Source organism: Halichoerus grypus, chromosome 5 (assembly GCF_964656455.1).
Source record: "Halichoerus grypus chromosome 5, mHalGry1.hap1.1, whole genome shotgun sequence".
Classification (NCBI taxonomy): domain Eukaryota; kingdom Metazoa; phylum Chordata; class Mammalia; order Carnivora; family Phocidae; genus Halichoerus; species Halichoerus grypus.
Genome location: NC_135716.1, coordinates 157,573,715 through 157,595,908, shown reverse-complemented (window position 1 = coordinate 157,595,908; position 22,194 = coordinate 157,573,715). Strand labels below are relative to the sequence as shown.

At 44.7% G+C, this 22,194-nt stretch overlaps 1 protein-coding gene across 27 annotated transcripts in view; it reads left to right on the top strand.

Moving 5' to 3' along the window:
- The window catches only part of MACF1 (microtubule actin crosslinking factor 1), a 337,838-nt gene that overhangs the window by 308,531 nt on the left and 7,113 nt on the right, over nt 1-22,194 (top strand). For 11 of the 27 annotated variants that reach the window (XM_078073376.1, XM_078073377.1, XM_078073378.1 and 8 more), the window contains 16 exons: nt 50-169; nt 586-755; nt 1,962-2,121; nt 2,931-3,125; nt 3,474-3,602; nt 4,523-4,666; nt 5,144-5,332; nt 7,710-7,830; nt 8,495-8,658; nt 9,199-9,210; nt 10,011-10,173; nt 11,450-11,604; nt 12,442-12,516; nt 13,664-13,681; nt 16,655-16,772; nt 17,577-17,645. In XM_078073376.1, coding sequence (XP_077929502.1) covers nt 50-169; nt 586-755; nt 1,962-2,121; nt 2,931-3,125; nt 3,474-3,602; nt 4,523-4,666; nt 5,144-5,332; nt 7,710-7,830; nt 8,495-8,658; nt 9,199-9,210; nt 10,011-10,173; nt 11,450-11,604; nt 12,442-12,516; nt 13,664-13,681; nt 16,655-16,772; nt 17,577-17,645 — 2,002 coding nt within the window. The remainder of the gene's footprint in view (nt 1-49; nt 170-585; nt 756-1,961; nt 2,122-2,930; nt 3,126-3,473; nt 3,603-4,522; nt 4,667-5,143; nt 5,333-7,709; nt 7,831-8,494; nt 8,659-9,198; nt 9,211-10,010; nt 10,174-11,449; nt 11,605-12,441; nt 12,517-13,663; nt 13,682-16,654; nt 16,773-17,576; nt 17,646-22,194) is intronic. The other 16 variants (XM_078073383.1, XM_078073381.1, XM_078073370.1 and 13 more) reach the window with 6 other exon arrangements.

Genomic DNA, 22,194 nt, shown 5'->3' with positions numbered 1-22,194 from the left:
TAGTTTGCATGGTCATTCCTTTTATAAGTTATTTTTTATATAATTGTAGTTCCATGAAGCTTGGAAAAAGCTGATCGACTGGCTAGAAGATGCAGAGAGTCACCTGGACTCGGAGCTGGAGATATCCAATGACCCAGACAAAATTAAACTCCAGCTCTCTAAGCATAAGGTAAAGCAGTTCGTGGTTCTTAGGTCCTGAGCTTGGTAGTCACTGAAGATTGCTAAAAATGGAGGTCAGAGCTAGTCAAAAGAAAATCAGTTAATGTTGGAAAGTCAAGGTGATGAAACCAGCATTCCATTTTATATCTAGACCATGTCTAACCATAAGAGTTATGGTCATTTAAATAACAGTTCAAAGTGATTGTGGGAGTAACCAGTTAAAACTATAGGCTTTTAGAAATTGTCATGCTGTATATGGTATAAACAAAAATTTATAAATTTCTTAAGGATAAGCTATTGTTAGTTCAAGAGGTAAGGACATTCATATTCTGATTACCAACCTGAATACTGAAGATTTTTCTTTGTTCCAAATCAAGACGTCATCTGACTTTTAGCATTGTTTTTTTCTTTCCTTTTTGGAAACAGGAGTTTCAGAAAACTCTTGGCGGCAAACAGCCTGTGTATGATACCACAATTCGAACCGGCAGAGCCTTGAAAGAAAAGACTTTGCTTCCTGATGACACTCAGAAACTTGACAATTTACTGGGAGAAGTCAGAGACAAATGGGATACTGTTTGTGGCAAGTCTGTGGAGAGGTGAGTATGATTATTTGCTTCGTGGGTCTGTGTATTATCCCAAAACTAACAAAGACTGTTACCGGATTCCATAAAATGGCCATAAAGCTAATGCATCAATAATAGGTTTTGTAGCATCTTGATATTTCTAGTTCATTCAATGAGAGTTATAAAATAAGTTGAGTAAAATATTAAAATTCTCTAAAGAGGGCACGTTCTGCATGGAGCACTGGGTGTTATACGCACACGATGAATCATGGAACACTACATCAAATACTAATGATGTAATGTATGGTGATTAATGTAACAATAATAAAAAAATGTTAAAATTCTCATTTTAAGCTTGAATCTTACTGTAGTAGAGAGAGAGGCCTATAAACTCAAGCCAACAGCAACAGAAGATTAGTAACTCCAAATATTTGTCAGTGACCAGTTTGTGATACTAACAGCTTCTCAGTGAGCTCGCTCACTGTGTCAGACAGCGAGCAAAACCTCTGCGCGTATCACCTCATTTAACCATCATAATGCCTGACCTTTACTGGGTGATTACTACTGAGCACGTGCCATACAGAGGCTACTAATCATGTAATCCTCCTAACAACCACTGAGGGGGGGGTACTGTTATTCCCATTTTACAGATGAGAAAAATGATCATAAAGAGGTTTCTTAACTCCCGCCAAAGGTCACTCAGCTACTAAGCAGCAGAGCTGGGATTTGAAGCTGTTGGATTTGGTTCCATAAGTTGTACTTTTATCCACTTGTACCCACTATGCTATGCTAAGTAATACGGTATCTTTGTATTATTTGTACTTCCATTTTTTAGATGAGGTGACTGAGGTTCAAACAGGTGATGAGACAGCCCAGGGTCACACAACTGGTGTAGAGCTGGTAGTTGAACTCCTGACTACAGACCATGACCAAAACCATCATCCTCTACCTAAGACCTTAGGTGATTAGGGTGTATCTGTGTGTATAACCGTTGGATTCTTTAGGTGCCAGGAGGGCATCTGTACCCACCTCCTACACTACACTTACTCCATTCTAGAGAGTAGTTTGATTAAAAATGTCTGGGCATATCTCTTAGTCACTTTTTACTCTATTTCAAACCAGCCCAGCATGGAGGGCCCCCTCTCTAGAGTTCGAGCAGTATTCCATTCAGCAGTCAGGACTGAGCCAGCCAAAGAAAAGGGATCTCTAAAAACGGTGAGGTTTGTGTGCTTTTCTCAGGCAGCACAAGTTGGAGGAGGCCCTGCTGTTTTCCGGCCAGTTCATGGATGCTTTGCAGGCCTTGGTCGACTGGCTGTATAAGGTGGAGCCGCAGCTGGCCGAGGACCAGCCCGTGCACGGGGACCTCGACCTCGTCATGAACCTCATGGACGCCCATAAGGTGAGGGGCGGGAGGGGCGCCGCAGGGAGGCAGAGCCATCGGGTCCTCGGCCTCTGCAGGCCTCCTGCGCATGCTCCCATCCAGCCGAGAAGGGAAGTCTACACGAGCCCGTTGTCTCTGTTCGTCGGAGAGACCTTGCCTCGCTCTGTGTGTATTGCTGGGATTCTGCATCAGTCACAGTGAATTTACCCAAATTGCTTTGATTCAGATTTGGCAATGTGTAAATATCATCTTGGGGTTTGCCTCCCCTTCCTGTTTGTATCTTTCAGTTGAGTCACACAATGAATTTAAACTCAGAACCCCTCAAGATCTCCATTTCCACTGACTCCTAAAATGAAAATGAGTTTTTTTTTTAGCTGCTTTTGACCCAGGCAAGCCCAGCACCATGCACAGCAATGTTTATGTATCACCTACACCTGTCATGTTAACCTCCATAACGTCCTCTTGTTTTAGCACAAAGCATTCAGCTTTACTTGAAATTACATCAAACTCTTACTATGCGCGTGGCAAATGTGTTCTTACTTAACTCCCACAATTCTGGAAATTTTGCTATAACATCATTTCTATGTTACAAGTTAGGAAACTGGGACTCCAGCTAAGCAGCTTATCCAGGGCCACGCCCCTCATCTTTAGAGCCACCTCTTCTGGGTGGTTTTCTTACACATTGTCCTGTCTCGCTCTGCGTTAAAAGATGCACAACTGGAACCTACCGAGGAGAATGGAACTAAGCGATTCCTTTCCTCTGTGGTTTTGCTTCTTGGGTTCAAAACATTTCTCAGCAAACTGATGCCTCTGTTTTTCTTTTCTAGGTTTTCCAGAAGGAACTGGGAAAGCGAACAGGAACCGTTCAGGTACTGAAGCGGTCAGGCCGAGAGCTGATTGAGAACAGTCGTGATGACACCACATGGGTGAAAGGACAGCTCCAGGAACTGAGCACTCGCTGGGACACTGTGTGCAAACTCTCTGTCTCCAAACAAAGCCGACTTGAGCAGGCCTTAAAACAGGTCAGAGACTTTAGTGGGGACAACCCAAGGGGGAGGATCTGAGCAGATTCATTCTCATTTCTTTATCAGGATCAGTTCCAGCCAGTCTCAAAATGAACATAAAGTGAAACATTGATATTCTGAATGTTCTACAAGATTTTAACATTCATTTGTATTAGAGGAAAAAAATGAGTTCAGTTGCTTTTCCAAGATCTGCAAATGAAAGATGACCTTTGTGGGGGGCCTTGATAGGGCCATCAGCGCCTATGATGCACTAATGAGTTCAGGGCCAACCCTTTTCCTGGCGTACCCCAGTGTTCAGGACCTTGGCTGCAGAGAGGTTCAGTCTGTTGTGCTTGGTTATTTCAGGCGGAAGAGTTTCGAGACACAGTCCACATGCTGTTGGAGTGGCTTTCTGAAGCAGAGCAGACGCTTCGCTTTCGGGGAGCACTTCCGGATGACACAGAGGCCTTACAGGCTCTCATTGACACCCATAAGGTAATCCAGCCCCAGCGTGCAGTGACCCATGCCACCCACAAGGGTGAGGGCTGCCCGCCACTCAAGGAAGGCAGCTTTTGCTTGGGAATTGTGGACCTCATGTGCAAAGCACTGGAACCGGAATGGGCCCAGCTTATTGGTTTATAGCAGGAATGAGAGGCAAATCACTAGTGGTTTGACACCTTGAAGATCATTCATTTGTTTTTACAGAAGTGTAATGCATGTTGGTTGTAAACAAGTGAAACAGCATGGTATCATATGAAGAAAACTGTGGACTATTCCACCCTCTCTAGACTTCTTACGTGCAGAGAGGGTGGAATTGGTTTGGTTTGGCTTTCCTTATGTTAATCAGCTTCGGGCCCTGAGCCTCTTACCAAGCTTCAGAATACAATGCGGTATCTGGGGCCACAATCTGTCCTAATAAGATGGGAAATAATTTCCTTTTTTAATTTTCTTATTACCCACTAGGAGATTTTAATCTTGGTTTTGGCATTTGGTATTCTGTTGCTGGTATTTTTAAAATATTACAGTGTTTTATAGCTGTCATTTGTCCAAGACAGTACTGTTTGTTTATACACACAGAAGCGAATTAAAACAGGATTTTTTTAAAAAAAGAGAGAAACTCAGAATAGGACGAGGGTCACGCCCAGCCTGGGAAAGGGGGCGCCCATCTGTGTCCCTCCTCGTCTTTGTTACCTGTAGCAGAGGCAGTCATTCTTGTGTAAACCCTTCACCTCCTCACATCTGTTAGAACTGGAAAGAAAGTGCCAGAGACACAGGGATGCAGGCTTGTAGGGGCCTGTGTGAACACACACGGAGGGAAAAACTACACTGAAATCTTTCCCCCTCTCACAGTGTAAGCTAACAGTGCTGCTAGAGTAGATTTCTTTAGTTTTGGTTTTCAAATCTTTTTTGTTTAGGAGTTCATGAAGAAAGTGGAAGAAAAGCGAGCGGATGTTAGCACAGCGGTAGCAATGGGAGAGGCCATCCTGGCTGTCTGCCACCCCGATTGCATCACTACCATCAAGCACTGGATCACCATCATCCGGGCTCGCTTTGAGGAGGTGAGTTCCTGGTTTTAGAGGAAGACGACACGTGCCCCATATAGTGGGTTTATAGGAAAAAAACGCTACTGAGTTTTCTCCACCCACCTCCCAGATAAGGAATTTTTCACTCACTCTGGGTATCTCAATAAGAGTTAAGTTAGCATTTTAGTAATGACTGTTTTCTTGGTAATGAGTAGCAATTTGGAATAATAGTGCTGGTGTAGTGATGTGTTCACTGATAAATTCCAGTGGACTCGGTTTTGTATTTTTCCCTCCTTCCTGAGAAATCCTGTGTGTAATAGGACATGTGTACTAGATTTGTTTCCATGAGTGCTGATTGCTTATTCCAGCTCTGTCCCTGGAGTAAGGGTGAGGCCTCTTGAGTGCTTGAGTGGTCTTCCTCCTGAAGGTCATTGTTAGGATCAGATGACAAAATGGACTTTGGAAACAAAGGATGTGCTCGACTGAGAGAGGCGATGGTTTCTCTCTCCCCAGGTCCTGACCTGGGCAAAGCAGCACCAGCAGCGTCTTGAAACAGCCTTGTCAGAACTGGTGGCTAATGCTGAGCTCTTGGAAGAACTTCTGGCGTGGATCCAGTGGGCCGAGACCACCCTCATTCAGCGGGACCAGGAGCCGATCCCTCAGAACATTGACCGAGTGAAAGCCCTTATTGCTGAGCATCAGGTATCGTAGCCAGGTCTGGCGGCCGCAGGTATTCCCTGCATGGCTCGTGGAGCCCTGTCTATTTGGTTTTAAGTGGCTGCTTATCATATTCGCACAGACTTAGCAGCTTCAGACAACACATGCTTATTATCTCGCAGTTTCCATGGGGCAGGTGTCTGGACACGAGTCCTCTGGGTCCTCCTCTCAGGATCTTACTGGGCCGAATCAAGGTGTCAGCCAGCTCTGCAGCTCTCGCCCAGGCTCGCTCCGGTTGCTGGCAGAATCGGACTCCTTGTGATTTTGGGACCCGGGTCTCCATTTTCTTGCTGGCTGTCAGCCAGGAGTCACTGTTGGCTCCCAGAGGCTGCCCTCAGGTCTCAACTGCCCAGCACGTTCACAGTGAGGCAGTGTAGGTCTTCAGCGCCAGCAGGAGAGGCTCTCCAACCTGCTCAGACAGATCTTATATGGTAAAGTGTAATCAAGGAAGCAATTCTCCCATTCTTTTCACAGGTGTGACCCTCCCTCAAGGGGAGGGACTGGTACAGGGCATGTACCCCAGGAGTGGGAATCCTATGGGCCATCTCGGAAGTCTGCCAAGGTTTTACACCTGGGTGCAGAAAGATCTCTTGCCTGAACCCAGAGATGGGCAAGAACAGCACATCAAACTAAACTGAATGAAGGAAAGCTCAGTTGAGCTATCTTCATAATATATCCTTGGGAGGCAAAGATGGTTTTTGACCATGATTGTTTACACTGAATGCAAGCGTGGCTCTTGTTTAGTTATATTGTGGACATACAGTCTTTTTAGTGTATGTAAATAATTAGCCTCACCCTTGAGAACCCCCCTGTACTTCCTATCAAGGTGCCTACATTGACACCTTCTCTCCTGAGAGATTATCTTCTTATTCAAGGCCACCCCTCTCCCTTCTGTGATCCCCTCTTTTCCTTGTGTCTTTAAGCTCTCCCATTCTATTTGCTCTTTCCTCCAAACCTTCTAGACATGTTCTCTCAACCCTGTGTTCCCTTGGAGTTACCCTCATTGTTCCCTCCCTCCTTTTTCAAACAAGCTTCTGGTCCCCTGTCTTTTCTCCTTGTTTCCCACTCACTCCCCAGGCCCTTGGGTCTGGCTCCCATCCCCATCAGACCACTAATACTATCCCAGTCACGTCCCACTGGCCAAATCCAACTGGTGCTTCCAGTCTTATTTGACATGTGACAGAGTTGCCTCTTCCTTCTGAAAACTTCTTTTGACTTCTGTCCTTCCATCTTGTTTTTCTCCCATCTCTCTGACTATTCCTTCTCCGTCTTCTCAGCTGATTCCTTTTCCTCTCTCTACTTGTTAGTGTTGTGTTTGCTTAAGTTCCATTCTTGACTCTCTTCTCACACTGCTGAGGTCTTATCTAGTCCAACAGCTTCAGCCACCGCCTATAATCCAAACCTTTCACATCTGTTCCTTCATCTCCGGTACCATTATCTCCAGAAGTCTAGATGTATAAACCAGAGGTAGCACCCCGCCCTCCCTTCCAAACCTGCCTCCTCATCCACCCACCTTCTGTGATGTGTCTGGGATGCCTGCCTTTCCTACACCCCCCACATCTGGCCAGCCACCGGGCTCTAGCTGTCCTACTTCCAGAACACCACTTGGTTCTGTCTTTCCTGCCCTGGCTCAGGCCCTCCCCATGTTTTGCCTCAGTTACTGCAGTGGTGTTCTAACTCATCCCCCACCATGACCTGCCTTCTATACTGAAGCAGGAACCATAGCTGTAAGGATCTCCTCAGGTCTCTTCTCTGAATCAAAAATCACTCAGTTGCCCTCCATTGCTCTCCAAATAAAATCCCAGTCCCTTAGCCAAACACAAGGCCTTAATGGATCTTTCTCCTGCCTACCTCTCCAGCCCTCCCTCCTGCCGTTCTTCTGATTGCATCTTGGGCTCAGCCAGTGATCTGAAGGGCCCTGGCTCACTACACTGTCAGGCTCCCTGGATCTCTCTGCACTGTGCCTTCTGCTGGGACTGCCCTCCACCCAGTCTTTGGCCAGTTCTTCATCCCTCACTACTACACTCAAGCCCATCTCTAGGCAGCTCTCCTTGACGCCTCGGCCTGTGGGGTGCTCATTCTCGGTCTGTTTTTGCCATCCTGGGTGGCATTCATTGCACTGACTTCCTGATTTTCCTCACTCAGCTGTGAGCTCCTTGGAATCAGAAGCCATGTCTGATCCCTTTAGGTTTCCAGCATCTGATGAAGTGCCTTGCTCAGCCGTGTTTCCTGAAAGGAATGAGATAGTGTACAAAGGCATCTGTTCCATCATGAGCTTGGGCTTTGTGAGTAAGAAGGTGCTGGATTCTATCTTAGTCCAAGAAAACGCTGAACTCTGATCCCTGTTATTTGTGTTTGACAGACGTTTATGGAGGAGATGACTCGCAAACAGCCTGACGTGGACCGGGTCACGAAGACCTACAAAAGGAAAAACATAGAGCCTGCTCACACGCCTTTCATCGAGAAATCCCGCAGTGGCAGCAGTATGTTTCTAGCCTCCTGTGTTAGGGTGTTTCATTCGGCTGTTTGAAGATGAGCACTTTCCAAATCCCTGTCAAAAAACTTCTTTTTGGGGCTCCTGGCTGGCTCAGTCAGTAGAGCATGCAACTCTTGATCTCAGGGTCGTAAATTCAAGCCCCATATTGGCTGTGGAGCCTACTTTAAAACAAAACAAAACAAAAATATTTTTTTCAAACTCACTTTTCTTACACCACCACATAGTAACTATATTCCATTTTCTTGGATTGGCATAGAATTTTGAAGTGGTCAAGCAGATTGTTCTTGCAGGGGCCGTTCCATTGTTGTGGCCGTCAGCGCTAACTGTTTACATTGGTTTGCACTGACTTAGTTACCAGGTAAATCAGCTCCTGTAGAGCCATTGCTTTTTTGGTTGAGCTGACATTTCCTCAGTTTGCAAAGGACAGAATAAATGGAAGATATGAGACAAATACCTCTTGGCTGGGAGGAGGAGCAGTAGTTTTGAAATGAGTATGCTTAATACCGGAATATTGCCAGGTCCCAGGCTGCTTCTCACATTTACTGACTGGATACCATTTGAAAGGTGTCCTGAGTTAACACATCTGGCACTTTCTCCTTGTGAACTGACAAAACCAGCTTTTCTAATCTCGTGGTTGTTTTTCCTTTTAGGGAAGTCCTTGAGTCAGCCCACACCTCCTCCCATGCCAATCCTCTCGCAGTCCGAAGCAAAAAACCCACGGGTCAACCAGCTGTCCGCCCGCTGGCAGCAGGTGTGGCTCCTAGCGCTGGAGCGGCAGCGGAAGCTCAACGACGCCTTAGATCGACTGGAGGAGGTGAGGCCCTGCCAAGCAGCCTTCCCTGGAGGGAGGCGACTTCTTACCTTCTGAGGCCCTCTTATGACCAGCTTCTGTAGAAGTGGAAACAGACCAGTGTGAGCCAGGGCTCTGTCCTTCAGGCCCCCGGGCGGAAAGCCACACGGGGGTCACAACAGGGTGGGCCATAGCACCTCGCTGGGGAAAGCAGGCAGGCAGCCAGTCAGTCCATCTGGGGTCCGGCCTGTGACCCGACCCTCCTCAGCACCCGGCTGTGGTCAAGAATCAGGAGCATGACTTCACAAAGTTACCTCCGAGTGCATAGCTCATCACAGTCACGACCATTATTGGGCCCTCCGTGTAAAGATAGAAGCTATGCAATTATGAAATAAGGGTAACTTGTGTGACCTTGTTATTCCACTAGTCTTCACTAATTACAAAAAGCAAATCTATTTTGAAGTGTCATTAACCAACCTAAAAAATGTAGTGCTACACTTCCTAGTTTCTAAAACAAACCTCTAATACCTTTTATATTTTTTTTATTTGTGCGTATCAAAGCAGCTATGCCCGGAAGTGAGTGTTCTGTGTTTTTTGTTGTTATTTCTGTAGGTCAGTTGAGTTTTAAGCATATTTGGGTTTTGGCTTTTTCTTTTTTTCTCTATTCCTTCCAACTTTGGAGTTTGAAAGGCCAGGGGGAAAACTGCTGCGCTGCGTCAGCCATTCTGAGTCTGTCTCACTGACATAGTCAAGCAGCTCAACATCGCCTTGCCCGCCACACAGGCCTGCTGTTGTCTGCCAAAGCCAAATATTTCACATGGAAGTCAGACGGGCAGTTTGCCCCCTCTGGTGCCATTCCAAAGAAACATGCTTGCGTGCAGGGTTGGATTCTTAATGCTTCTAGCCAGAACTCAAATGATCTCATCTCAGAAAATGATGGGAAGCATGAGCCTTCTGACATGGGCCTCCGTGTGATCATAGTTCTTATCAAAATCACATAAGTGAGGAGTGCAAAGGACTTCTCTTCTGGGATAGAATCCATTCCCTTACATCTAAGAAGGTGATCCTTTGAAAAAGTGCAAAGGGAAAGCAAGGCTGGCTCCACCCATTCTTGTTCTCCGTGCTCCGTATTTTCCATGGTGGTCGTTCAGTTACTGTTTCTCGCACTGCGTCATTATACCACAGCTCATGTACATGGCTTTCAGTGAAGGACCCAGATTGTGCCTTCACCAAAGAGGCAACACATGGAAGTCATTGTTGATGCCCCTCCAGAAGGCCTGCATGGCTTTACTGAATGTCTGAAAGTCCGGGTATGCTCTGGGCAGGTTTGAGGATCAAAATAGTAAGTCTTGTTGACACCTACGATTTCTGTCTAGTTGAAGGAATTTGCCAACTTTGACTTTGATGTCTGGAGGAAAAAGTATATGCGTTGGATGAATCACAAAAAATCTCGGGTGATGGATTTCTTCCGGCGAATTGACAAGGACCAGGATGGGAAGATAACACGGCAGGAGTTCATTGATGGCATTCTAGCATCCAGTGAGTTCACTCATAGTTTCAAACATGGGTCACATCTGGATTCCTTGCACTTGGTGGAAGCAGGTGATATTCTGGCTAAATAGTCTTTCTGAAGTTAAAGCTATAGTCTTAAGTAATGTAACTGCTTATTACTAAAATTGGTCTATCATTTTGATGGAAAGAAGAACCTCATTTTGCTGGGAATTAAAACAAAACAAAACAGGTCTTGTTTGACACAGTGTGGCAAGTAAAACCCGTTTTAGGTATAGGTTAAGGAGCCAGCTTTGTGAATGATGAGGTTCTAAGTAAAATGTTTGAGAAAATACATTTTTCGTAATACCAGTTTCTGACATCTGTATAACAGCTTACAAAATACATGATCTCATTTTTAGCAGGAAAAATAATTGAGGCATAAAGTAGTTAAGTGACTTGCCAGGATCACAAAGCATCTCACAGCTGTGCTACTTTACCCGGCTGACCAGGGCAGGCCTGTCTGCAGAGGGGATATTTGAGGGAAGAGTTAGAGGCAAAGGGAACAGCAGATACAAAGCACTGAGGTGGGCACGAACTTGGCATGTTCTAGGGATAGAAAGATTACCGTGGGTGGGGTGTCATGATCTAGGGGAGTGGTAAGAGATGAAGTTGGAAGGAGCAGCAGCAGCCAGTTCATGCATGGCCTGGTAGGCCCTGGGAAAGGGAGCAGATCTGACCTCTTACTCTAGAGGCAGTGGGACAGGGGGAGACCACCAGAGGTTTTCACCTAAGAGATCTGATTTACATTTTAATAAATCACCCTGGCTACTGTAAATATTCACACTTCCTTTGGGAAGCAATTTGTCGAGAACCTAAGGCAGTTACCTAAACATAGAAGAAACTTCATCCTGTTCCAAACTGTCACTATCCTGAAATCATCGAAGTATCTAACAGTAGTTAAGAGTAGATGACTAAATTCTTATGTTGGATGGGATGGTAGGTCTATGGGTAGTTGTAATATTATGTCTTTTGGTATATCTGAAATACTGTTTAGTTTTTTTAATTACATGGGGGGAGGAGGGAGTCTATAAGCAAAAACACCAAAAAACTTAACAGTGAGTAGTCTTTGGGTACTGTATCTCTAGGTGACCTTTCTAAAAAAAATTTTCTTTATAACGTTAATATCTTCTAAATGAACATGTATTGCTTTTCAGAAAAAAAGCAAAACATAAATATTTCTTCTTTCAAGCAGTATTTACATGCCCTCCAGCAACCCAAGTAAGCCCTCTGAGTTAATGTTCCAAATGTGATTACTTTTCTCCAGAGTTCCCTACCACCAAGTTGGAGATGACTGCCGTCGCTGACATTTTTGACCGAGATGGAGATGGCTACATTGATTACTATGAATTCGTGGCTGCTCTCCATCCCAACAAGGACGCTTATCGCCCAACAACCGACGCAGATAAAATTGAAGATGAGGTACCGGAAATTACTGTATTTTGAGCACACTTTTGACCACAGTGGTTGGGCGCAATGGCCGTGTCAGCCCCGTGACTTATAAGTTATAAGATCATTATCTGGAGTTCTGTTTGGGGATCCCCATTTGGAGGATGATGCCCCAGAGGATCTCTGGCTCTTTCAGTCTAGATGATTTCTCACTCAAAAGAGTCACATCTCTGTCGTTCCTCCAAAGTTCACAAACTTACACACACATCCTGGTTCATAGGTACCATGTTGCTTAGAACAGACTGCTCTCTCAGTCCTGGGCATCCCACATCAGGATCCAGGGGGACTGGTCTTCAAAGGAAGCATTTAAGGAGTAAAATGTGAAGTAATGTTTAAGATGGTGTGTATACCCACCAAGCTTTCTGCCTAGTTAAGGACTTTTTCACATTGGAAATCGCACCCATCACCTTGAAAATAGTAAATTCATTAGTAACACACGGAAATCCTAGGATCTGTTGATCCTGAAAAGGGAGAGATTAGCGGGGCAGGTCGTGGGTATGGCCCAGAATACACCAGGGCTGACTTCTGGGACTCAGAGGCTCCTCAGTGGAAATTCAGGTCAGTTCTAATTCACTTTATTTGATATGATTTTGATGCATATGAGCACATTTCTCTGAAAGAACTTGGAAGCAGATGTGTAACATGTATTAATTTGGAGTAAAGGATAAATGCATGTATCAAAAGCCTAAAATACCTCAAAGAGACATAATGAATAGTTTTCTGCTTGCATGTAAAAATATTTGTTTCTCTGAAGAGGAAGTCTTGTTTTAACCTTCACGCTTTTCTTTTTTTGTTGTTTACAATCAATAGGTCACAAGACAAGTGGCTCAGTGCAAATGTGCAAAAAGGTTTCAGGTGGAGCAGATTGGAGAGAATAAATATCGGGTAAGGAAGAGAAAACCAATCCTTTGTGGTGGTGGTTCCTCCCATGTGGCCCTTAGAGATGAAAGCAGCCTGACACACAGCAGACCAGATGATCCCACCTTCCCACTGCCCATGCTGGGAGGACCAGAGCCAGGGGGCCTGAAGATGCAGTCTCTCTCTGGCCCTCATGTCTGTAGATTCCAAATGTCAGGTGTCCTGTTGGGCTAAACTTAGTGCCCTACATAATTCCACCTGAAAAATAGTGCTGTATTTAGCTAACAGTAGCTTGTACTTGAGTTCCAGTGTAGGAGACATTTCAAAGTCCTCTTTTTGGCTGACCAAAGTCTTTAGGGAGATGGTGCCACCTGTGCCGGTTATCTGAAGACTAACCCATCACCCCGAAGTGCTGGTCATTGTGAGCCTGAGTGGCTCCCAGGCTCAGAGAGGTCTGGAGGAACTCTGTCAGGGTCCCAAGGGATACTCTGTCTGCTCTGAGCTGGGTTACAAATAGAGCCTAGATGCACTAAGGGGACACCAGGCTCAGTAGTCTTCCCTGGAAAGCTGTGCCGTGGACATAATTTGACCATGAATTATGCTGTGTTTTAGCTGCTTTTAGGACCAGGGTTAGGGGATAGAAGGGATCTGAAACAGCACTTCTAAAATACATTTAGCAGCTTAGCCAGATTCTCTAAAGTCCTAAAGAAAACCTAGGATTGGTAAAGAGGGTTCAGATTGTGCAGTTATTTGCATGAGTTAGAAACAGGAAAATCTAGGTTCCATTAGTACATCAAAATGTCTTCAAAGTACACCAAAATCGCCCTGGGCTGCTCTTAACTGGGGAGTGTTGGGTGACTCTGCTTTGGATCCAGGCCAGGGCATTTAGTAAATAAAACCATAAGCAATCTTGTGCTTGTTTTTGTTGCTTTTTATTTTCTTGTTTTTTGTTTTTTAATTGTAAGAGAAATGCATTAACAAGAGCAATTAGTAGAGTGGAAAAGTTAGGTCTTACTATAATTTGTAAAACCATGCCCCCGTGGCAGGAGCTCTCGGAGAATATGCTTGAAGACTGGTAACGTGATTGCATGATTTTCATTCCTTAGTGTTAATTTGACAAAATGTTCTCTTTTTTTCCTTCCATTTCCTCCATCCTTTACTCTTTTGTCTGTAGTTCTTCCTCGGCAATCAGGTACAGTGTGCCTTGCAACGTCCTCCTCGGTGGAAATGGTCTGTGTAGCCCATGCTGCCTGTTCTTTGCTGTGGGGAGAGGACATGATCTGAAGCATGCCTGGGTCACATCTGGTTGTCTTACCAAGTGGAGAAACTGCTAACAGGGCTAATATTATAAAGCTGTCTTAGCAGCAGCAGCAGCGAGATATGTTTTTTTTTTTTTTAAGGAGATGAAATTTTCCATCCAAAATTAGATTGGCTAAAGACCGTATTATGCTGGACTGGTTCAGGGGAGTTTGAAGCTACAGTATCAATCCATCCCACTTCTTTTTAGAATAGGAAATCAGAATAGCAGACAGCACAGTTCTGTCTTTTGACAGATAACACAAATTTCATAGCATACACGAAATCAAAAAGTCTTGGGGTACTTAAGTACTCAGTCTGTTCAGATACCTTATTTACTTATATTTATAATATTTATTTATAGTATTCTATAATTATAAGTTGCCTGAGAACCGCAGTATAACAATCATGATTTGGTCATAGCCTGAAATTTGCTGATTATGTCCAGCTAGCCAGAATCTAAGGGATCAAATTAGACTTGCAAGAAAAGATTGAATGCTTTTGACTCCACTTGGTAATTCTAACCTTATAGATCTTTTTGAGGGCTCTGGGGTCCTGTGTCTTCAAATGGAAGGAAGTTGCATGGGTAAAGTCTGTCTTGTGATGTGAAATCAGAAACACTAACAGTTGATTTGAGGCCCTCAATCAGTGTTAAGTCCCAGGCACTGCCGTAATCATTCACCACAGTAACATTCTGGGCCAGTGGGAAGAACAGAGGATAGAAACGAAAGACCAGGACAAAGAGGGTTTAAAATATTGCAGCACAGTGCCGAGACATGCCTCAAAGCTGTGCCTGTTTCCTAATACCTGCATGTGGGGCCCAGGCGTCCTCTGAAGTGGCACTGATGTCCTGTCCGATGCTCCGCTGACTGGCAGAGGGTCGGACGAGTTAGTTCCAATGTTGGAACAGAGTCACGGGGCTCGTTTTGTGCCCGAGGCACCTGAGACCTGAAGGCGCCCATGCTGACAGTCACACAGCTGGTGTCAGAGCCACTGCGGGAACCCGGGTCACCGTGAGGGATTTTCCAGTTAAGGAAACCGAAATTACCCTGAGACATTCTCACTGACAGCCCAGCTCTGCCAGGTTCGCACGGGTCCCCAGTTTTAGGGCTGCGGTAGCCCCTTCTCCTGCTCTCACTCTGGCCTCGACGCCCCCAGCCTCTTCAGCTGCTGGCTTGGATCAAGCCTCCTTTTCCCTACAGCTCAGCAGAAACAATTTAGAATCTTCCAGAGGGGGCTTTAGTAAGAAGTTAAGGAGAAAAAAGGAATGAGTTAAGTGGAGTAATTCTAAGAGCTGACAGACACATAAACTACAGGACACAGTGACATTAGGGTAAAGTACTTCTTGGAGTCCCTTCCTGATTTACTGTGGAGGACATAGAGGCCCTGATTTCCTCCCTCTCTTCACCAATCCACAGAGAACCCCGAGTGACTTGAGTGACTCGGGCCGTCCCTGCTCTTGGGCGTGGCAGAATTCTCAACCTCTCCCACAGGGCCTTCCCATTTTCTCTATTGGGCCAGCTTCTGAGGGAGGCACCCTCAGGGGCCAAAGGGGCAGCTTCCTTCCCGGGACAGGACGTTTATTCCCTCACATCTCTGGGCACCCACTTCAGTGCTTGTCATACTACACCATGCTGTTGCTGTGGTCACTCTATATAAAATCCTAATAGCTGCGGGAGATGAGAGATGTTGACTCTTTTCATTTTCAAAGTGAAGGACTGGGGAGGGGGTGGTGTTTTTTCCGGTCACCTTGCTGCCTCTATAAACAGCACACTTGACCCAGTACAGAGGAATACAGAGAATTACCACAAATACATGAGTTTTGAGGGAGGTGGGTTATGTGTCCTTGTCAAACATCTTTTCTGGCATTTTCAGTTTTTGTGCCTTGTTTCAAAGTTATGGTTCTCCTTTGTAAGTTGAGAAATCGTAATTAACTAATTAGTCCCTTCACTCCACCCCGTACCCCAACATTCTCCTTGAATTAAATAATTTTAGGAATGCTGTTTCTCCAACAAATGTTTGATTTTTGTTTTGGGATCTCCGCAATGATTCCCTTTTGTTGCCTCTTACCTTATTTTAGGAAGAGGGTAATTTATGCAATGGGAAACTACAGATGTTAACAGAGCTGAGAAGCAGGGATGTTAAAGAAAAAAGAAAGAATAAATATCAGAAAGTCATGCTTGTTTTAATATCCCAAAATGATTGTTGAATACTATTTATAATTAGCATGGTAGATTACAATTTTAATTTTTTCTACTAAATTTTAGTATAAATGCCATAGTCATTTGCTCAGCTGGAGAAACTTTCTGCTTGGTGACATCACAATTAGAGAACACCGAGGGCTTATTTCTGAAAACCTTGTGTGGAAAATCAAATTTCCTTCTAAGCTTGTAATAATATTGATGCTTGCAAGGGTTTCCTTAAGGCTTGACATAGTATTTGCTGTTCTCCATTTACCTTTTGAGCATACTGTATTCAGAAGTTGACATCCACTTTATATCTACCTTTTGTGAAAGCAAACTGACATAACAATTTTACTTCTGGGTTTTAATTTGGGCAGAATGTTTAAAAGAATTGAGGTGAGCTAACGTTTGTCTATCCTCTGCCCTCCCCCTTTTGGTGCAGGGGGAGGGGGTGTGACCACCAAAAGTTAACTTTGTCCCAATAGAAAGAATATCGACACCAATTTTACCTTGATATCTCAGCTTTTCAATATTCTAAATTCTTTTGTGAAAAATGCCAAATAGTTAAAATTCTCCCCAAACTGTCAAATTATCATTTGTCTCGTCTGAATACAGTCTGCTCTGGGAAGAAGGCCTCGGCCTGCTCTAAGGCACACTCACTCATCACTCTCCCCTTGGTCCTGCAGTTCGGGGACTCCCAGCAGCTGCGGCTGGTCCGCATCCTGCGCAGCACCGTGATGGTCCGAGTTGGTGGAGGATGGATGGCCCTGGATGAATTTTTAGTGAAAAATGATCCCTGCCGAGGTAAGGAACCTTCCTGAGCATGAATTACACATAAGGTATGCCCTCTTCACTGATCTTTCCTGCTTACACAAAGTGTCAGTAGTGGGTCTGTTTGGTTTTTATTTTGTTAAGCCGCCCAGATATCGCTCTACCAGCACAGATTAGAACTTGGGGGTGCCCGAGTAGACCAGGAAGAGAAAGCAAGAGAGGTTGATGCCATCAGGGGAGACAGGTTTTGAGGGACACAGTCACAAGAATTAGGAATTTATTGGTGTCTTCAGATGTTTCAGTTTGAAAGGTGTTCAGTTAGCACTAGCCTAGAAAGGAGCCTAATGAAGCCTTTGAGGTTCCTGGTTAGTGCTCCAGATCCCTCTGCCTGTAACTCCTTTGCCGGAAACCCAGGGAGGGTGTTGGGCCCCTCCCGTTCAGGGAAGGACTGGGGCATCTCCCTCGGCCGGGAGAGGGGATAAAGAACACCTAGCAGTGAGCCCAGACACTTACAAGAGAGCTGATCACCGAAGCAAGACCAAGGGTTATGAAACCTGAAGGGCAGGCATGCCGGGCCCACGGCAGAAGAAGAGGGGACTGGAGTATGAATGCTGGCGCCTGGAGCTGCAGGTGTGAGGGCTGCCGCAAGGCCAGGTGAGCGAGTTCCGGTGCCTAAATCCTCCTCAACTGCGTCCTTTCCTTTTTCCTGTTAGCCGAGCTACATGTGGGTACACAGGAACCCCCCCACTGTCTGCCAGTTTGTCTTTCTTGACCGGTTTCTGCCTTTCCTGCTGTCTCTGTTTCTTTGTGTTTCTTTATTTTTTTTTTTTATTCTAGTTCACCATCCTGGGAGTAAAATAAAGCGCTCTGATTCCAGCTCTTCGATTTCCAGTCAGTCTCCCATAGGTTGGCTTTTCAGCTTTGTCCCCCTTACCTACACCCCAGCCCGTTGAGAATGGCTTTGCTTCAACTATAGCACCTCTTGGCTCTGTGGTACCTGCTGCCTTCACGAATGCTTTCAAACAGCCAAGCCGTAGCTTTTCTAACTATTAGAGGTTGACAGAGCATAGAACACTTCTGTTGAAACAGTACCCGTGGAATTTGTTAGAGTTTCTATGTATTTAACCAATACTTACATAGTTTTTTAGGTGCCACATGCTGTTACAAGCAATTTAGAAATAATAACACATTTACACTTCTGTGAGGTATAGATTCTGTTATTGCCACCATTTTACAGAATAGGAAATTAAAGTACAGAGAAGTTAAACAGCTTACCTAAGGACAGACAACTAATAAATGGCAGAGACAGGATTCCAATCCAAGACTAGTGTGGCTCTCAAGTCTGTGCTCCTGGTCAAGGTGCCCTGTGTCTCAGAGGCTGACATACCCACCACCACCCCTTTTTATGTGTGGATTGCTGGTTCAGCCTGCGTAATTTACTTGGTAAGGCATATTTATAAACCTGGCAAACATGTTTACAGTACAGTTACATAACTTCTTTGGAAGTGATTTATAGTCTTATTTTGAAGTGTTTAGAGCTAAAGGGTGCAGTTCTCACATGAATTCAGATATGCCATAGCTTCTGTTATTTTAAATGTCATTCTGCATTTACTCCAGTAAACAAAAGTAATTTTCATTAGTGTGTGTGTGTGTGTGTGTGTGTGTGTGTAAAAAATACAGTGAATTTTGAAAGCATCTGTTTGGATAAAAACTTCAAAGGGTTTAATCAGTTTTAGAAGTTACTATATTGCAAACTAATTTCCTTGAAATAAAAGTCCTCTTTCATTGTTTTAGATCAGGAACAGGAGCCATATATATTATTTTAACCATAACTCAGTAAAACGGCATTATTCTTTTGCAAATCTGTTAGTAAGGTTTTATTTTCTCTGTCCTGTATGACTGGACTAAGCAGACAAACAGAAGAGATGCTGCATGTGACATTTGGAATCCGGATGCCTGTTTGCTGCCTGCTGTACTTGCTCCGTTGACAGTAACTTTGTGCTGATGGCCAAGGGCTACCCTGCTTGCTTTGTCCTTATGTTACTAGCTAAACACTGGAGTTCCCCCCAGGAAGTTTGGGAGGGCCATCTAGTACCTATTCTCTATGGAACATAGTAGCCTTTTCAGCATCCCTGGGAGCAAACAAGGTAAGGCTTTCCTCTGTGCCTCTCCAGGAGTGCCCTCCTAGCACCCAGGAATCCTCTCAATTCCCCTGATGGCAGAGTCTGGAACTGCCCAGCAGTCTTAGATGTCATAAGTCTACCAGTGGCAGGATGAGTACTTGTAATAAAATACAAAGTTGCCCGAGGCGGTGAACACTTAAGGGCTGGGGTGGATGTACGAAGTGACTGGGGAGAGCGTGGACATCACGAAGAGAAGGGTTCCCTGAAGCTGTCTAGGATTCTGTGAGGATTCATGTGGCTTCTAGAAGCACTGCTTGGGGGAGATTCTGTATTCGTTTGTGTTGCATTTCCTTGGCTGTCTGGACCGCAGAGAATGTTAGACCGAAGCTAGAACACAGTTGATGACAGTATTGTACCAACGTGTGTGATCATTTGTTGCCTCCTTCCACACAGCTGTTTCAGAAGGCAAGAGATAGATCAGACTGCACAGTGCTCTAGCCAAATGTGTTAAGTGAAAATACTCAACTAGGTAGGTTCATGACGCTGCCAAAAATTGGAGGTTTCAGTTTCTGAATTCATCCATGGCAAAGGAGATCATGATGGTTTGGATGGTGATGAAAACAATGCCTAAGGAATAGGTCCACCTTTATCTAAGGTGTGTTTTTGAGCATTGGATGATTTAGTTCCCCCAAATAAGTGAAGATCTAGAAAACTTCATTTATGAAGATTTGGAAGACAATTTGACTGAGAACTGATTGTTTTTCTTTCTTTTTTTTTATTGTGGTAAAATACACATAACATAAAATTTACCATCTTAACCATTTTGAAGTGTTCTGTTCAGTGGTTGTGCTACCATCACACATCCATGGAGCTCTTTTCGTCTTATAAAACTGAAACTCTGTACCCGTTAAATACAGCTGAGAACTCAGTTGTAACTAACCAACATCACGTGGCCAGCCTGAGTTCCTTAGAAAATGGTGGCCCCTTTGGTGTTGAAAAACTGAAATGGTTGCCTTCAGGGCCTGGCCTCCAAGACGTGATCTTCAAAAAATCATGGTCAGGTGCTTTTGGAAGACACTGGGTTAAAGCTAAGAAAATTTCTTTACTGTAGGACTTCCCAGAGCTTACAAAATGTTGATTGCATTCGAGATCTCCCCAGGCAGGGCGGGGGGGTTAGTATTTATTGAACTCTTTTTGTAGGAACCCCCTCAAAAACCTTAGATTGGGAAACTCTGCTGTAAACAGTGGAAGACCAGGGAAGGATTTTGAGCCATTCAGAATTACCAGGTTTTTATTTAGAAATTCCATTTTGGGGGATGAGATGAGAAATGAGACCAGTTGGAAGCCTGTTACAGCCATCCAGGGTGGAGGAGATGCTCCATGAATCACATAAGGGTAAGGGGGTGCGGGGGGGTGTGGGAATGCTCTGGGTATTCGAGAAGCTTTAGAAGATACAATCAGTAGAACAAACTGCCATCAGGAGGAAGGGACCTTTGTTGACTCCCCAGTCTCTGGCTCTGATCATGTCTATTCAGTCGTTGGATATCAGGTCTGACATCCAGGCAGGGGTCTGAGCAGGGGATACAGTTGGGAGTCAGGCATGACCATATGACGGTAATGAAGTCAGATGGGTGAACTCGTCACCACCAGGTTCAAAGTCTAAGAGGGAGAACAGGACTGTGAACAGAACCAGGGGAACATCAGTGTCTAAGGATGGGGGGGAAGGAGGAGAAGAAGGAGAGCAGGTGTCCTGGAGCCAAGGGAAGAGATTTTTTCAAGAAGAGAGCAGTTAGTAATCCCCCTGCGTGCAAATTACAACAGCAGAGAGGTGTCAGATTATCAGAAGAGTTTTACCTGTATACATAAATGTGTGCACACACATTCTTAATAATAGAGCATTAGCCAGGGTGAAGTAAATTCAGTATACTCATACATTATTTTGGAGAGTGTACCTTGGTATAAAATTTGGGGGATCAACTGACAAATATCAGAAATCTCATGTGCATCCATTCTCAGAAAATCCACTTGTAGAAATTTATCTTAAGGAAATCATCACTGATATGCACAAAAACATTTTACAAGTAGTTTGTCACTACTTGTGACATTGTATGCAGTGTTTTAAAAATTGTAAGGAAATTAAAAATACAACATAGAGTTAGTTAAATAAATTGACGTCTAGGGGCGCCTGGGTGGCTCAGATGGTTAAGCGTCTGCCTTCGGCTCAGGTCATGATCTCAGGGTCCTGGTATCGAGCCCCGCATCAGGCTCCCTGCTTGGCGGGGAGCCTGCTTCTCCCTCTCCCTCTACTGTTCCCCCTGCTTGTGCTCTCTCGCTCTCTCTGTCAAATAAATAAAATCTTTAAAAAAAAAAAAAAATTGACGTCTATATGATGAAATAACACTTTGCAGATAGTTGAAATTATGCAAGATCTGTCAAGCATGGAGGAATGTTCCTGATGTTCTTGTATTTAAGAATATATATACACAGTTGTGCACAAGAATAAAGACACACGAACATTTTAATAGTGATGGCCCTTAGGTTGTCAGATTAAGGAATTTTCAGTCTCTTTGTACTTTTCCATATATTTCAACTTTTGTACAGTTTAAAGTTATCAGTAATAATTTGCCAGGGTGATTGGGGTGGCGTGGTGGGGATGGGAGCCTGGGTGGGGTAGGGGGCAGGTGGAGAGCCACTAGTGTAGGTGAGGGTATGAGGAGCCGGGGGGTGGGAAGAGAGCTCAGGTGGGAGACATCGGTTCTAGTCCCAACCCTACCACGGCTCTCCTTGACTTCAGCCTCTGTGAGTGCTTCAGGTCCTTTGTCTGTGACAGGGACGCTGACCAGTCACTGGTGACAGTCTAGTGCCCTACTGCATGTGTCACACTCTGCAAACGGTGCAGTGCATATGGGGAGCGTGATGTTGTTATATCGTGACATGTTAAATGCCATGGCCCTCATCTGAGATGCCATTTCAGAGTCTTCCTCTTGTATCACTGTGTTGTTCTTATCTGGGAGGGTTGGCACAGAGGTAAACTATTAAATGTTTACTAGGTTTAAACTGCATATCTGAAGTTCGGTATGGCTCAGGGTCACAAGCAGCTCTTTTGGGGTGAACCCTCAGCTGAGTCATGATTTTCATTCATCACTGTTAACTTAGTGCTTTTGCTGTGTGCCCACCGTTAGGCTGGGCACATTAGCAAACACAAGATAAATAAGTGTAAGTCCTGAATCCATAGTTACTAGTGATGGAAAGTCTTACTGAAGTGCCTATGTTAGTGCTGAAGGAAGTTCTCTTGGAGAATCATTAGTGTAGACACAGACGAAAGCACTGAA